At 33.7% G+C, this 15,741-nt stretch overlaps 1 protein-coding gene across 3 annotated transcripts; it reads right to left on the reverse strand.

Moving 5' to 3' along the window:
* Positions 1–972: 972 nt before the first annotated feature.
* On the reverse strand, positions 973–14,776 carry LOC126717759 (vacuolar fusion protein CCZ1 homolog B-like). 3 transcript variants are annotated; one of them, XR_007652746.1, is made up of 12 exons: positions 14,549–14,776; positions 13,574–13,778; positions 12,961–13,054; positions 12,064–12,244; positions 11,926–11,964; positions 11,709–11,818; positions 9,982–10,077; positions 9,339–9,800; positions 6,955–7,110; positions 2,521–2,750; positions 1,426–1,517; positions 973–1,217 (listed from the first exon to the last, which is right to left on the reverse strand). XR_007652746.1 is itself a non-coding variant. In XM_050419611.1 (11 exons), exons 2-11 carry the CDS (start codon positions 13,753–13,755, stop codon positions 1,487–1,489), a joined length of 1,581 nt encoding a protein of 526 aa, XP_050275568.1. In that variant the 5' UTR covers positions 13,756–13,778; positions 14,549–14,776; the 3' UTR covers positions 973–1,486. The 3 variants fall into 3 exon arrangements, 2 of the variants coding, with proteins under 2 accessions (XP_050275568.1, XP_050275569.1); XM_050419611.1 differs by having other exon boundaries at positions 973–1,517; XM_050419612.1 differs by lacking the exon at positions 11,926–11,964 and having other exon boundaries at positions 973–1,517; positions 14,549–14,775.
* Between the last annotated feature and the right edge of the window lie 965 nt (positions 14,777–15,741).

Raw genomic sequence — 15,741 nt, forward strand, 5'->3', positions numbered from 1 at the left:
GAAGAGACTAAACAAATCCACTTAAGCAACATGTTTTATAATATGCTCTTTTCATTTTTTTTTTTTTTTATGTGAATGCTCTTTTTACTAACCATAGTTAAACTTTAGTAAAGATAATTACTAATATTAATAGAAGGGGGGGGGGGGGGAGAGTGTTATTTTTTCCAAATCTCAAGAGAAGGGATCGTTTTTTTTTTTCTTTTAAGTTTCGAGGTGAGTGTTATTTTTCCAAACCTTAAGAGAGGGGAGTGTAATTTGCCTAAAAATTAAAAGGATTTATCTATAATAACCTCTTTTTCTGAATTCTAATATATAGCCATATAATGTGGTATACTCTCCCATCCTTCAATTATATATAAAATTCTGTGACTCCTAATATAAAAAGAAGATATATCTCACAAATACCCCATTTTGCTCACAAACACGCCTACCCATGTGTCCCAGTCATTTTTGGTTTTTGAAGTGTCAAAATGTCCAAGATATGGCCCATATATAGGTTTGCATTCTAAGCATCATTATTTATTTATTTATTAAAACATCATATACTGGTCATGATACAGCTCTTTTATCTTTTATTTATTGTTTTGAATTTTGGTTTGTATTCTAAACATCATTTAATGACCATGAATTCATTTTATTATCTATCATTACTTTTTTTTTTTTTTTGAGAATCTATCTATCATTACTTTTAGATTGATGCATGCTTATCAAAAAATAAATAATGCTTAACAATTCTTCTCCAAAAAAAAAAAAAAAAAAAAAATTGCTTAACAATATTTTTAAAATATACATAAATATTTCATCGCTGTTCGTTTTCTAATTTTTCAATAATTGCATTATTGGCATATCATTCGATAGCAGTGCTTTTTTTATATATATATTCTCTCCCCCCCTCTTTTTTTTTGGCTGAATAAAAGACTACTGAAAAACAGAGGCTACAAAAGAGCCTGGGAAGCTTCCGCCAAGAGTAAATCAACAAAACAGGAGAGCTAAAACCCATATTAAAACTACCAATATACAGGAAACAACATTGTTGGGTTAAAAGATATTCCTACCCCCCACCCCTTCTTCCAACGGAAGCCTTTAGAATAATTAATAGAAGAGTAGCTCTCCAGATCATAAAACTTTCTCTAATCTCTAGTATGACACCAGGACACAACCTTACAGTAGACAAAACTTGCAAATACAGTGACCAGTTTTGCAGAGTATTGCAGCTCCTAAAAGGAACAAAAACAAATAGATCAACATGCTTACATGAACAAATATGCTTATTCATGTAACTGATACACACACATATATATATATATGTATGTACATATATTTTTTTTCATTTCTTTCTTATAAAATTTCTTTGTTACAAAATTACAGTGGAAGGCCACCAATATGTGTCAGGAAGAAAGAGGATGGCAGTTAGAGAATGCTAACCATGTTCGTGCATCCCTTATTTATAATAAGAACGTGAATATCAGAAACCAACGAATTTTCCCTAATCCAAAGAAAAGGCTCCATTGCAATACCTGCACAACTCAAAAACAAACAGATGATTATTATGATTATTGTTGATCTAAGATCACATGGAATGATAAATAATAACTGTCAAATTTGATAATTAAGATTATGTGCTGCTAGAATTGATACGCAATCCAGCAACCAGGATTAATCATTGATTGTTAGAGAAAGATAATTTTCTAAGACAAAAAGGTCTCAAACCTAGAATACTCAACAATTATGGAAACTATTTCATCAAAAACAAAAAACAATTATGGAACTAGACTCTTCGCGCACAATGGAGTGTGATCAGAGACCTCTTTTTAATTTTTTTAAATTAAAATTTATCATTTTTTCTTTTAGGGTTCCTAAGAAATTGGGTTATTTCAGATTATTTTATTGGTTAGTTTTGGCAATTGAGTTTCCGTTTGATTTTTTTTTTTTTTTTTTTTTCCAAAAAAAGATAAAAATAATAGAAAAGGTTATGAATTGGTGGTCTTTTTTTTGGGTAAGAACTCTTAACATGTAGGTAAGAAACATTTAAATTCAAATGATGAAAAATAACATAAATGAGAGTGGTGAAGTCGTGTGAACGAGGGTTCTGCTTCCAATTTTGTCTTTTAATCATTTTTTAAAATCTTTTTTTGTTCTAAATTTGTATTTTTTATAAAATCAATTTGAGCTAAAAAGTAGGGGCATATTTGGAAATAATGAAAAGTGAACACCAAGAGTCCTATTCCAATTATATCCATATATTTCAGTCAAAAAATTATATACATATATAGAAAGATTGTCATTTGGGATTTTTCTGAAAAGAAAATCTCTCTTTTCTGGAAAAAAAAAATTATGCAACACAATAATTTGAGTTTTGTGAGATACTTTTTGTCAACCGAAACAGGTGGAAAGAAACTTATCTTCAATTTAAATCAGGCCATGTCGCCATGATATTCATGCCTTTTTTATTACTTATATTTTTCCTAGTTACCTTGAAAATAATTAACACCAAGGGAAGCATATAATAAAATGGGCTACCTGTTGCTGAACTTCTCAACAGCATCAGAGGCATAAAGAACTGTTTCGTTGGCTTTCTCTAGAACCATATAAAGCTCCTTCCCTTTTGTAATACGAGCAATAACCCAAGCATTGTTTTTAGCTCTAATGCAAACTTCCAAATCTTTCTCTTGACCTGCATTATCATGTTCCATTCTACCTTTTTCCAAATCAACTTCTTCTCTAACCTTACTTAAGGCAAGCAAAGATTCCTGCAACAGTACAACACTTGAATAAACAGCCTAGTTAAGGTTTAAAATCATCTCACAAGAAATCAGCTGACCAGCAATAGGGTTTAAGCAGACAAGTAAGCATTCTCCATCTGAAATTATGTCATCAAGTTCCACGCTAATGCCCTAACATTAGACCACATGCAAAGCTAAAGGTTTGACTAATAGGTGAGACCTAGAGTTTAACCAATGTATAATTGTCAATGAATAATTTTAGATGCAATTATGGATGGGCACTAAATGATAAGATTAGTCCCATCACTAAGTAACCCTGTCTAAGCTCATACAGCAACCACAAGTTTTAGTCCCTAGGCAGCAGCAGTAAGTCTCACCAACATGGCCCTGGAGGCCTCAATTCAGATTTCATTTTCGCTCTAAAACTCACTAACATTTGACATTAACCTAGTATCACTTTTATTATTACTCCCAAACATCTTGCAATCACATGACATCACAATAATAACAACCAGTTCCACCAGTATCATCAGTCCCCAGACAGCATGATTACTTCAGCATGACACTGCAGGCAAGTATATATATACAACATTGGCCTTCAGGGTTCAGGCTAACTCATGGATATCTAGCAATTATATATTATCATAATCAACGTTAGTGCCATCATCATCATAAATAAATATATAATAATATTAAGTAATAAGCTTTATTGATATCAAAAAAGGGACACCCTAGTACACAGGGAGTGTATAGGGGTCAACAAATCAAGTACAAAAATTACAATAATCAAGAAAATCAAGAAAAAGAAGAGAATGATTGGTTTCGCAAAGCAGACAACCAATCCAATAAAGTTCTAAAGAAAAATAACTTGATGTTTGGTATGGATCTCTCATTATCTTCAAAACACCTACATTTCTTTCCCTCCAAAGACACCACATTAAACAATGGAGAATAATTATCCATATATGACCATTTCAATGACGACCGAACTGGCCTTGCTAGCAAGCTAGGAGCCCCACAACTGACTTTGGCATAACCCAACTTACTCCAAATAAACCCAAAATCATAGATTACAAATCCATAGCAACCATAGGCCACATATCATCATCATCCTATTTATACTATATTGACAATGTTAATGATGGTGACGTTAAAAAAGAAAAGAAAAAAGATAGAAAGTAATTGACACCCAAGGAATTATCGAGAAAATCAATAAGCTAAATTTATTCTCGAGCATCATTTTTATTCATTCGACTCAGTTAAAGAAGCAAATAGCTCAACTAAAGGTTGTCTAACAATGTTTCTTCCAAACATGGGTAATAAAGACAGAGGAGAAAAGTTCCAAAACAAACGAAAATGCTTCTCATTGGCTCAAATCTCAAAGCAAGAGATATTATTATCCTGAGGAAAGACCCAAAACATACCAAACAGAGGAAGAGATTTCACAACAATTACCATTCTGTAGGTTGCCATTACTTTTGACCTAAAAAGATATAATAAGAAGAAAAAAAATCCAATTATCTGTAGGCTACCATCGCCTTTTGATCTAAAAATATATAATAAAAAATATCCAATCAATTATCTAAAAATCCAATTGTCTGTAGGCTAAATCGCCTTCTGAATTTAAAATATATAATGAGAAAATGATTTGTATGGGAGAAAAGTTTTGAAAGAGGAAAATTTTCAGCCCAGGCTAGGGTACAAAGGCCCTATCACATGTGCATCCACTAAATTCCTTTAATTTTATTAAAAAAGGAAGACAGCAAACCAGCAGCTAATACTTCTTCATGCCATTGGAAATGATATGATACTAAGGCTGCGTTTGTTTCGCCTGAAAACACTTTCAGGAAATCATTTTACACCCTTGTGTATGTTTGGTAGCTACGGAAAATCAAATACGCTTTGACTGGAAAATAACCACTTTTGAAGCGTAAAATCATTTACGCTTTGATTTTACCTTCAAAGCGTTTCTGGAAAACACACCCGAAGAGAGAGAGTGAGAGCATACACCCAAAGATAGAGAGAGAGCTAGAAGGGAAAGTGAAGAAGACAACCGATCTCGTCGCCGGTATCAAACCCACCCACTGATCTCGTCGCCGGTATCAGACCCACCCACCGATCTCATCGCCGTCGCCTCCTTCAGACCCACTGACCGATCTCGCCATCATCGCCTCCTTCAAACCCACCCACCGATCTCACCGCCATCAGACCCATGTCACTGATCTTGCCTCCGCCGCCTCTAGATCGAACCCACCGTGACCCTCGTTGACGAGCGACCCGCCACCTCTATATCGAACCCAGTCGCCTCTCTCTCTTCCTTCTTCTCTCAATTTGACTGGATTTGATGAATTTTTTTGGTTTGGTTTGATATTATATATTTGTTTGGAAAATGAGAAAATGTGAGCATCAACTAGAAAATGTGTTTTCTATAGTATTTTCAAGAACACAACCAAACACTAAAAAATATTTATCAAAGTATTTTTTAAAATGCCACCAAACACTTGAAAATATTCTCTTTTTCTGAAAATACTTTCACCTGAAAATATTTTACACTTGGAAAACATTTTACATTGAACCAAACGCAGCCTAAATGAGGATTCTGGAAAAACCGAGATGTTAAACAAGAGTCAAGAAAATGTAAAGGACAGCACTCTCAACTCTTCGGGTAGTTCTTCAGGAGACATAAAAGGTGGGATTACCACCTCTAGACAACCACTGAGTGGATGCCTTTGGATTTATGTTTTGTGCATGACATAGTGGGATGGCCACAAGAAGTAGAACATGTATAATTCAAGAAAGATAAAAGGCACCTGAGTGCTATAGAAAACCTTGAATCCATGAGGCAAAGAAACGAGAAGAAAACTCTTTCTACTGAATAATTTGATGGGCAATAGGCTATAACACTCACTTATATAGGAAAACATTAGAGAAGCCCTAGGTTGGCTAGGAAACCTTAATTCTATCAGGCACGAAATAGGCTAAAAAGTAGAGACAAAATTGCTAAAAAAAGACAAAATAGAGAAAATTACAGAAAGCAATACTATTGACTCTAAGAAACGTCCCGAAATGGGGTCCCCGTTGGGACCTTAATTTGACTCTTAAACAAAAGGAAAAATTACCATAAATAGAAAATTTATTAATATGGAAGCTTAAATGAAGGAATCTAGCCGAAAAGTGGTGTAGGTTAGGATCATAAGGCTGTGAATTTTTTAATCCCTATGTCAATTCTCTTAAGGCCACCAAATTTCATGTAAATCAGCTACCAACTCCTAGTATTTCTACTAGTGACTTTTCACCTCCCAAACTTCTTGTGTTGCAACTTATGATAATCCCTCTGCTCAAGGAAAGCTTGGGCTGTCCGTTTAGCATCAGTGCATCTAGATTGTTTCACTGGGGTTGAACAATGAACCAACTCTTGCTACAGAGTTGCAAAAGCTATAACCAGTCCAAAGCAGAGATTAATCATTTTAAAGAAGTATAGCACCTCAAAAAGATCAATCACTTATAGATCAGAAGTCCTCAACATGTTACCAAGCTCATGTAACAGTAGTTTCACCACAATAATTCATTTTGTTAATCTTTGCTCTGGGTATCTACAGCTACAAAAGGAGAATATATTGCAAATCAATGTCATAACGGTCAAGGTATTATGCAGTCTCCATTCGAATTCACAATTGTAGTTTATTTATCCTTTTAACCAAAAAAAAATGGAGCTGGACATGCACCTCACATTTTGATGAGCGTGACTCACTCTGAGACATTAAACATAAGCATCACAATATTCTACTTGAGTCATACCTAGAATCCTTTACCCATAGATACAAACCTTATAAAATGTGAAATGATATAATCCAGGAAGGAAGTGAGAAAGTGTGAGGACCTCAACATTCTCCAAATGATCCTAGAATAATTATAAATAAACCTTTAAAATGATAACACTATTGCTTCAATCAATCTCCTCACATTAATCCCATAATAAAAATCTTGAATGGACGAAACTGTAAAGTAGAAACAAATTATCATCCAATGAGACTGAACTCTAATAAGATAAGGATAATGGGATTTTTCCTCCCTTAAATCATGTAAAGTTGTTGACAAAACATCCTAAAAGAACAAGAAGTAAAAATTAAATTATAAATATGGAAAATAAACATGACTGTAATTTTTATGCTAAAGAAGAGGACCAAGTAAGCATGCTGTCAACAAGCTAAACTATGCTAGGATGCTTTACCTTGGTTAGGGTTGTAACCTTTCCTGGTGGAGAAGCTCTGGATACATCTCTGTCACCATCTACTAGTAAATAGCGATACCCACTGACATGATAAGCATTCTCACCAGCCCATCCTTTCGAAAGTTTTTCTTCAATTTTCAACATCTTAAGTGATGCCTGACAGATTCGGCAAGAAAGAACATAAGATTAGCCACAGACAAGCTTCCAGTCTCTCAATGCAATATGTTGGTTAACCAATTTTTCAAAACCTTAAGCTCATATGAAAGGGGCCCAACAGTGTATTAAGGCCTCCAGGACACTAACACTCCCCCCCCCAAAAAAAAAAACTCTGTACAATGGTAGTTTACTTTCTCAAGGACAAACAATAGAAAGCTGAAAATATATGAGCATAAAGCAGAAAATTATCAATATCTTATAACCAAAAAATATGATCAACATCCAGCAAAAGAGCTCCAGAAATGAGCATCTAACATCAAACTAAAGTGAAAGGTAACTTACTCCAAGTCCAACTGAAGGATTAGTATAGAACTTTTCATTTACCTCACTGCATGTATTGACCTTATTACTTGTTACTCCTTGGGAAATGCACTTTTTTTTTTAAAGTACCATATGCAACCTCATACATTGGTCTTCTTTTCCATTAGGAAATGAAAACTTGATGCTTTGAATTTTTGAAATGCACACTCATTTTGGGACATGCCAGAAAAAAGAAAGAGAGAAAGAATGAAAAATAAAAATAAAAAAAGAGGACAATCGTTTTGGGACAGGTGGAGTAATAGTTCTATCCACCAAGGGAATTTTGGCTTTACATCATTCTCTATTCACAGAATAGTTTAAGGCTTGAAGAGGTATAACTTATTAATTTACGAGCATTTTCCATTTCTTTCCCCACTGCTGTTCTTTTCTGTCTTGTATTCACTTATTCCCTCAATTATGTTTATGTGCAAAGCTTTGCCAATCCCTCAATTATGGTTTACATAGATGAAACCTAAAACCATGTAAATTGTAATGCAAAAAAACATGACCTAAATTTGTTAGTAAAGAATTGGAGTCCGCCATGATCAGAACTTTCTCAGCAAGTGACAACATTTAAATTCTGAGTCAAGAGTTAACAGAAAGTCTTTCTTATGGTGGGAGCAGAATGTTAGATGCTCTGAGGATTGTGAACAATCTATCCTTGACATAAAGTCTTCCTTCTGTACTCTCCTTGATTGGAGTTTAGTTTTGCCATCTTGTTCTTGTTTGTCCCTCCTTGATCTTATTGATCATTGTAATCTAGGTTCTTGATTTTTGCCATTGTAGTACATTTCCAGTGTACTTGGTTGGCTTTTTATTCTTAATTAAATTTCTTCCGTTACTTATCAAAAAAAGAAATGCTCATTCTAGAAATGTCAATTCTCAATGTAGTGCATTTACATTAAACTGCTGAGTAATTCAGGATCATTCTTTCTTTGAACCTACTTTGTGAATGCTAAACAACATCATTCTCTATGTATTCAAGATGTCATATGAGCAAGCAAAACTGATGGGATGATTAGATGTATTTTATGTTTACTAATTACTCATATGTACATGTGTATATATGGATGTATGTAAGTGTGTGCATTCGAGTGTATGTGTATTATTCATATAGGCATTTTAGTCATTTTATAAAAACTCTCACATTTCCCACACGGTGGGTATCTCATGTTAGCATCATTCATGTGGTAATCATATTCCCCAGAAACATTGGAATGTGACATTCTTGGAATGTGTTATGTAATTAAAGAACCAAAGAAGAAAATCCAATCAATTCCTGGAGAATGATGGGAATCTTATCAGGATTCTGCAGACCAAATGGCTCCTCAATGTGTTTTTCATAAGAAATACGAAACAGAAGGAAACTAGTGTTGCTTTCAGTCGTTTATACTTACAATATTTGCTTATTTATAGGGATCTGTAAAAATTAACAACTTTATATTGAATCAACCTAGAATAGCCCCAATATGCCAGGAAAAAGGATGATGAATGTAATTGTTTGTCCCTTCAGACAATGCCCATGAAAACAAAAGCAGACCCAGTGAGACAAAGTGCTAGGGAGGAGGTTGAAAACTCTAAAGGGACACTAGAAAGATCCTAAAGAAACAAACTATACATATTTCAATAAAATAATTATATTCATTGGAACAACAATGTGGCACACTTAAGAAAGTATCACTACACACACACACGCGCACATATATAAATATATATATTATTAATAAGAAAGTATCACTTTATTATCAGAGGACAACAACTCCAATAAGTTAGGGTGGCAATTAAGGCACCAAATTGTTTAGGACAAGAATAAACAGAGGGATTCAGTAGAGGAAAAAAAATTCAGTAAAAACAGGTAGGAAACTAACATTTTCAAGAATTTGCTGCTTCACCACTGAAACACCTTGCTCCCCATTAAGAATGGAGGCAACAGGAACAAGAAGGATTAAGGTAAGGCTCCTATACTGATAAGCGCAGACATACACTCTCTCCTCTGTCTGCTGAAGCCAAATGGTTGGGGTGGCCAAAGTTGAACCGCTAGCTTCTGCACCCCATATGTCAGTGACAAGAAAACCATCTTTGCCTTTGGACCACCTGTCCGGCTGTAAGGGCCTTGCAATGTGATGGCTATTAACTCCACCAGGTGGAGAGGTATCCTGAGAACGAAAATTTTGTTCTGAAACAGAAGCAGACTGGGCCAAGATGGAGCCAGTGGCAACATTAGATGCTGTACTTCCTTTGCGTAAATAGGACCAGGAACTAACTCCAGAGGATAGAGCACGGGGTGTCAACCTCAGAACAGCATATGTAAATAAGTTTATGGTATCAACCTGACAAAAAATTTCATAAAGAAGGTTAGACCAGAAATTCGCCAGTGTTCATTATCAGAAGTCTGTTAACAGGAATGTTGTATGGTTACTAAGCATCTTGTCAACTTTTTGGATTGAATTAAATAGTACATAATATTAATAAAAAAGCATCAAAGATCAAATAGGATTCAAATATCCATACAGGAGAAAGAGTAGTAGACACTAGCAGGTCCTGAAATAAAATCAGCGAGTAGAATTGTGTGTTCCCAGCAAAAGACTCTAGCATCCTGACAAGCGACTGCAAAACAAGATGTACTCATTAGAAATAGGTGAATATAAAAATTCATGAAACTCAATTCATAAGAATATTCACTATAAATCAGTCTCAATGAAATTAAAGAAAATGAATTAACAATTGTTTAGACCCACCTTTCAGATATATATATATATATATAATGGTTGTAGTTTATAGCTAGGTTAAACCTAAATTCTTAAAGCTACACAAAGATGGAGAAACCTAAAAATTTACTCGGGTATTATGGCCCAAAAATTAACATATATTTGAATTCCCATCTAGAAAAAACTACACAATCTTGCACGAGATCAACCACAGATAATTCCCATTTTCCCTTAATCCATATGTGGTACTTCAATACACTCCTTTTTCTTTTTCTTTTTTAAGAAAATGATGGCTTTTATAGATACAAATTATATTTAAGCAAGAGAATGAGATTTAAAACCGTCTAAGTAGTAGCACTATGGTTCTTGAAAGGCGTTCTGATTTAATAATACATGAGTTTAATCAGTTGAAAACAGAATTTTTTTGACAGAATTTCTGCGTTTGAGAATGGTTTTGAGAAGTATGATTTTTTGGTGGAAAATCAGGAAACCAGTCGAAAACATAATTTTTGACAGAATTTCTGCAGTTAAAAAATGATCTTGAAAAAATGATAATTTCAATAACAATCAGACAAATTACTTATGACCTGAAGGAACATGGAATATATAAAAAGACCATTAACACCAGGATTTTTCAATTACTATATAAAAAGATCACAAAACCCATTACTGCAAATGGAATGGTCCTTGATCCAACAGAACGAAAATTGTTCCACCACGCTTATAAATCTGACTTAAAAAGAGTCCAAACCACTAGTAACCAAGCATACCAGAAAACAAATCTTCATAAAAAAAAAGACAAAAAAAGAAAGTCTAGGCAAAGTCCCACACTTACAGCTTCAAACAAAATACTATAGGTTAATCATGAAGATATTTACGGTACATCTGGGTTGGGAATATAGATGAGTATTACAGGGAATATAAGAAAATAAAATGGAATAACTATTCCTATCATTTTTTTGGTAATAACACATGAATAGAACTTTGAATTTGTATTTCATGGTTTGGTACAACATGATAAGATGGTGGAATGGAATCATACACCAATTAAATTTCTTAAAATGCCTGTATAAAATTATTTTTCACTCTTTGTGAGTCTCATTTAACATCTTATTATGTATAAATTGAACAACTGTAGAATTAATATCTATTAATTACAAATGGTATATTTTATTTTAATTATATTAAAAAAATAAAATAGTCTTGCACTATTACGGACACCAGAAAGAGAAAGAGGAGAGCAGCAAAGCTTTTAGGGAGTGGTCACCAACAATGGTTTTTTGGGGTTTTGTCTGTTTCAGTTAATATGCGGGTTAAAAAGTAGCAATTGTGGAATTTTTGGTAAGGAATAATTATTCTTCCGTTTCAATCCTAGGAATAATTATTCCCAGTAATAAAACATAACCCAACAATTGAGTGGCAAATTTGAAGGAATAGCTATTCTATCCTTGAATCTATTCTTGTGTATCAAAGATGCCCTTAGGAATTTCAGTTGCACATGACTAATGAACATAGTTCTTAAAGACAAACCTGAACTTCAATTGCAGCCTCCCGACTTACAGTCAGCATCTGCACAGTTCCACGCTCCTTTAAACAGTCACGGAATGATGGTAGCTGGAGTTTCTTTCCAAGAAGAAAATCTGCCTCAAAAGAGAAAAGTTACAAGGTATGAGATATCGCAACTTCAGCATTACGTGGGTAGCACAAATCCAATGGAGAGCATTTGATACAGCAACTTCAGCATTACCCCAGCAGCAGTTATCCAATAGAGACCGCTTTTGACATGCTGGCAATTAGTGACTTACAATGAAATATTTTGAACCATAGACTAAAGAAATGTAGATATAGGTTAATTTAATAGGCTTATGATTGCATGATAATTTACCACTTAGATAATCCATGATGAAAGGGTACAAATGAGATCGAATTAATCCTCCAGCAGGTTCTTTCTCAATCAATGTTCTAATGGATCCATGAAACATTAGAAACAGAGAGTGAACTTCTTTAAGAACCTTTCGTAATGCATCAATCCGCCATATAGCTTCTGACTCATTCTTCTCCACTACCTTCAATAAAACAGAGCATAACTTAGAACTACTCTTAAGAAACTTCACTAAGCTTATGAGCAGGCATTCAAACATATTTCTGAAAAAATTAAAATAAGATGATACATACTGAGCTCCATATGTTCTTCACAAAAACTAAAAGTCTTTCTTGTGAATTATTCCCTCAAAGACACAAGCATAGAGGCAAATCTTTCATGTTACAGAGTCACATACACAAGCAATGTATGGAGGAAAGATGGCACATACATTCTGACAATGAAAACCTCCAAAGGAAAAATAACAGTTGAATAAGCAACTTCTCAAGCCCTCTTTTCCATAACTAGCAAACAGCTCCTGGTATGCCGTATGACAACATCTTATACTAGATATATAGTTTAAAGGCGTAGATTTAAGTGAAAAATATTAATCAACTAAAGGGGAATAAAAGGGCTAAGGTTTTAAATTAATTTTGTAATGAGGGAGACAAGTCTACAATTTTAGATGCAGATTGTTAAAATAAAATGACGCAGAGCAACACCATAACAGATCTGCATAGAATATGACATATTACCTTCTAAGCATTTTTTTGATAGGTAAATTAAGATGCATATTACCATCAAAGTATGATAATAGTAACTACTTTATCAACCTATTCAGTACACACACACAGATATATGTATATATCTTTTTTCTTTTTTCTTTTTTCTAAAAAGCCACAAAAAAAGGAGATAGCTTACCATAACCATCCAGATATCTGGTTCTGCCTCATAAAAAACATGAGAGTGCCTCTCTGCTTCTATGACCTCACAGGCAGCCTCAGGAGAGAAAATTCTGCATTAAAAAAGAGATGTTGTACCTTTAAATTAACATCAAGAATAATAATAATAAAAGAAACATATTGAAAGTGTTAGGGGTCAAATCAATTTACTTTAGCTTGTAATAGGATTTGAAGGCAAATATACTCGAGTAGGATCATGCCTTTTGCAGAAACAAGTCTCTTACAATTATAATGATTAGAAGACAGTTGTATCATAAAATTGTAATTGCTTCTTTGTAGATAAACTCAAGTAGGTGCAGTAAACTGCTAGGGTATTATGAAAATGGAAGTAAAAAAAAAAAATCTCCAAAACAAGCTTCTCTCATCAAAAAGAAAACAAAGGAAAAAAAAATGGCGTACGCACACGTGCGCGCACGCACAAGATTCTACCGGTTTCTCCATTTATTTTCATTATCTCTATATTGATTGAATTCTGATTTCTCTGCTTACTTCCCCCTTGAATTATCATCATTATCACAGAGACAAAGCAGAAAAGTATAGGTTTAGCTTTATAAACCAGAGGGAGTACTAACCTTGTAAACGTGATAAGTCCTTCGCTCAGCCCTATTACAGAAAGCTGTGCTGAAAAGGGCAAATCAGCAGGAAAGAAAAACAAAATCTTGTCGAGCTCCTGCCCCTCTTGTTGTCCCCTTCTCAAATCAAATATGCAAAATTTTATGCCTTCAGCGGCAGTAGTAGCAGCTGACATCCCCATTCTTTTGTCCACAGTTCATAAACCTTGACAGGGAAAGGGAAGAAAAGAAGAAAATGAATGAGATACAACACAATGAACAGATAATAAAGGATTTATCAAACAATTAAATCAAACCAATAAGTCTAGAGGCAAAAAAAGTTCACAAATGCCAAGTTGACAAGTTGTTATTGCTTATTGTTAGGTAAAAAAAGTGATGTCAATGATGCGCGCCCAGACGAGAACCAGTAAAAAATTGAAACCTCAATTGCTGTGAAAAAATTGTTATGCCTGTAGCATTTCTCTAACAAGATGAAAAATCATGACCAAGATAATTCACCCATATTGGTTATAGTCACTTTTTCAAATTACATCAAACCCAAATCAAATCATATCACATACTTACCATAAAATAAAAGTTGGGTCCTAAAAGCCGTGGTTGTACCAGGTCCCAAATTACACTTTAGATTAAACTCTATATTACCAAAAAAATGATCTCCCCAAACACACACCTGCCTGGGGGGGTGCCTATTTATTAGTAGTAATTTCAAAATTTTAACGCAAAATGACTGATCTAAGCTAAAACTCACAGAGTCATTTTCACAAACAGTTGGAGCAAACTCCAAGTGGCATCTCCACAATTATTACAAGCATATTTGAAAGACTCTATTAAGAACATCCCAATAATTTAGAGTAGGAATTCCCAAATGTACCAGTATGGTTAATTAACAATCATCAGTAAATAGAAAGGAAATGAGAGTTGAAGATGAAAAACGAAAGTAAGTGTTGGAATTTAAAGGGGGATTCTTGAACATACCACAATTTTGAGCCCTCACTGTGTCCGCTGTGAGTTTGAGATTTTGAAGATCTCGAAGGAGGGCAGCCAATTCGGATTCCTAAATTCCAATTGCAAAAAGCTAATTGTGCAAAGAATGATTGAAATTTCGGCGGGAGTAAATGTAAATTGATGGAAGTAACGCCTATTTGCAAAGGTATAGGGAAGTATTTTGTCGTTGCGTTTGCATTGGAGGGGAATTTGAGGTGAGAGAAGAAGTTTCTGAGACTTTGAATAGTAGGTACTACGTCGGTAGATCAGATGGGGGACCCACTTCAGATCAGACGGGTCATCTATTTCCTTTTTTTTTTTTTTTTTTTTTTTTTTTTTTTTTTTTTTTTTTTTTTTTTTTTAACTATATTTTTACAATATTTTCACAATAAATTATAAATATTAAATTGTTTATTTGCTTCATTGGGTCATTTACTCTCCAATTATAAACATTTTATGGATGCCTTTGGTTTTATTTTTTTTTCTACTACTCGTAGGCTAGGCAACTAGTTCATAATTTAGCAAAACATGTTAATGTTTATTCAGCGTGGATGGAGGGTGTTCCTTCACAACTGCATAATATATTTTTAGGTGATTTTGGCTAATTTTTCTTTGAATCAAGTTCTTAAGTTTATTTCTCTAAAAAAAAAAAAGTGGCAAGTTGTTATTAGTAAACAAAAAAAATAATTTCAGTAGTAAATTTAAATTGGAACCAATAATAATTTACTACTATGATTTGTTGTAAAATATTATGGAGTTTACTTTTTTATATCTGAAAGAAAAGATTTTTTTTTTTTAATAGTTAGAAATACTATAAGTTATAATTATTTATGTTGTCAACTTGAATGAAAAGTTTGAAGATATACTCTCTATATGTGTGAAGCCTGTTACATTATCCATAAGCTTATCTTTGTACTTCTTCTTAATGCAGTGAATAGGAAAATTGCCTGTGAATACAGCAACAGTCTTGCAGATTCTGTAAGATGATTAATATCTATATATTGCTTGATAACCCTTTGAATTTGTAGAACTGTTCATAATTTTCAATTTATTAGCTATTTAACTCATAACTCAACAAAAAGAAAAAAAAAAAAAGTACAACAATTAGAAACGTGGTATTCTATGAGAAGTAATCCTTAATGGATGTTATTAGTCACTCTAGTGCATGCCTTGCGGAAGAATAG

The sequence above is a fragment of the Quercus robur genome, chromosome 3, assembly GCF_932294415.1.
Source record: "Quercus robur chromosome 3, dhQueRobu3.1, whole genome shotgun sequence".
Classification (NCBI taxonomy): Eukaryota; Viridiplantae; Streptophyta; class Magnoliopsida; order Fagales; family Fagaceae; genus Quercus; species Quercus robur.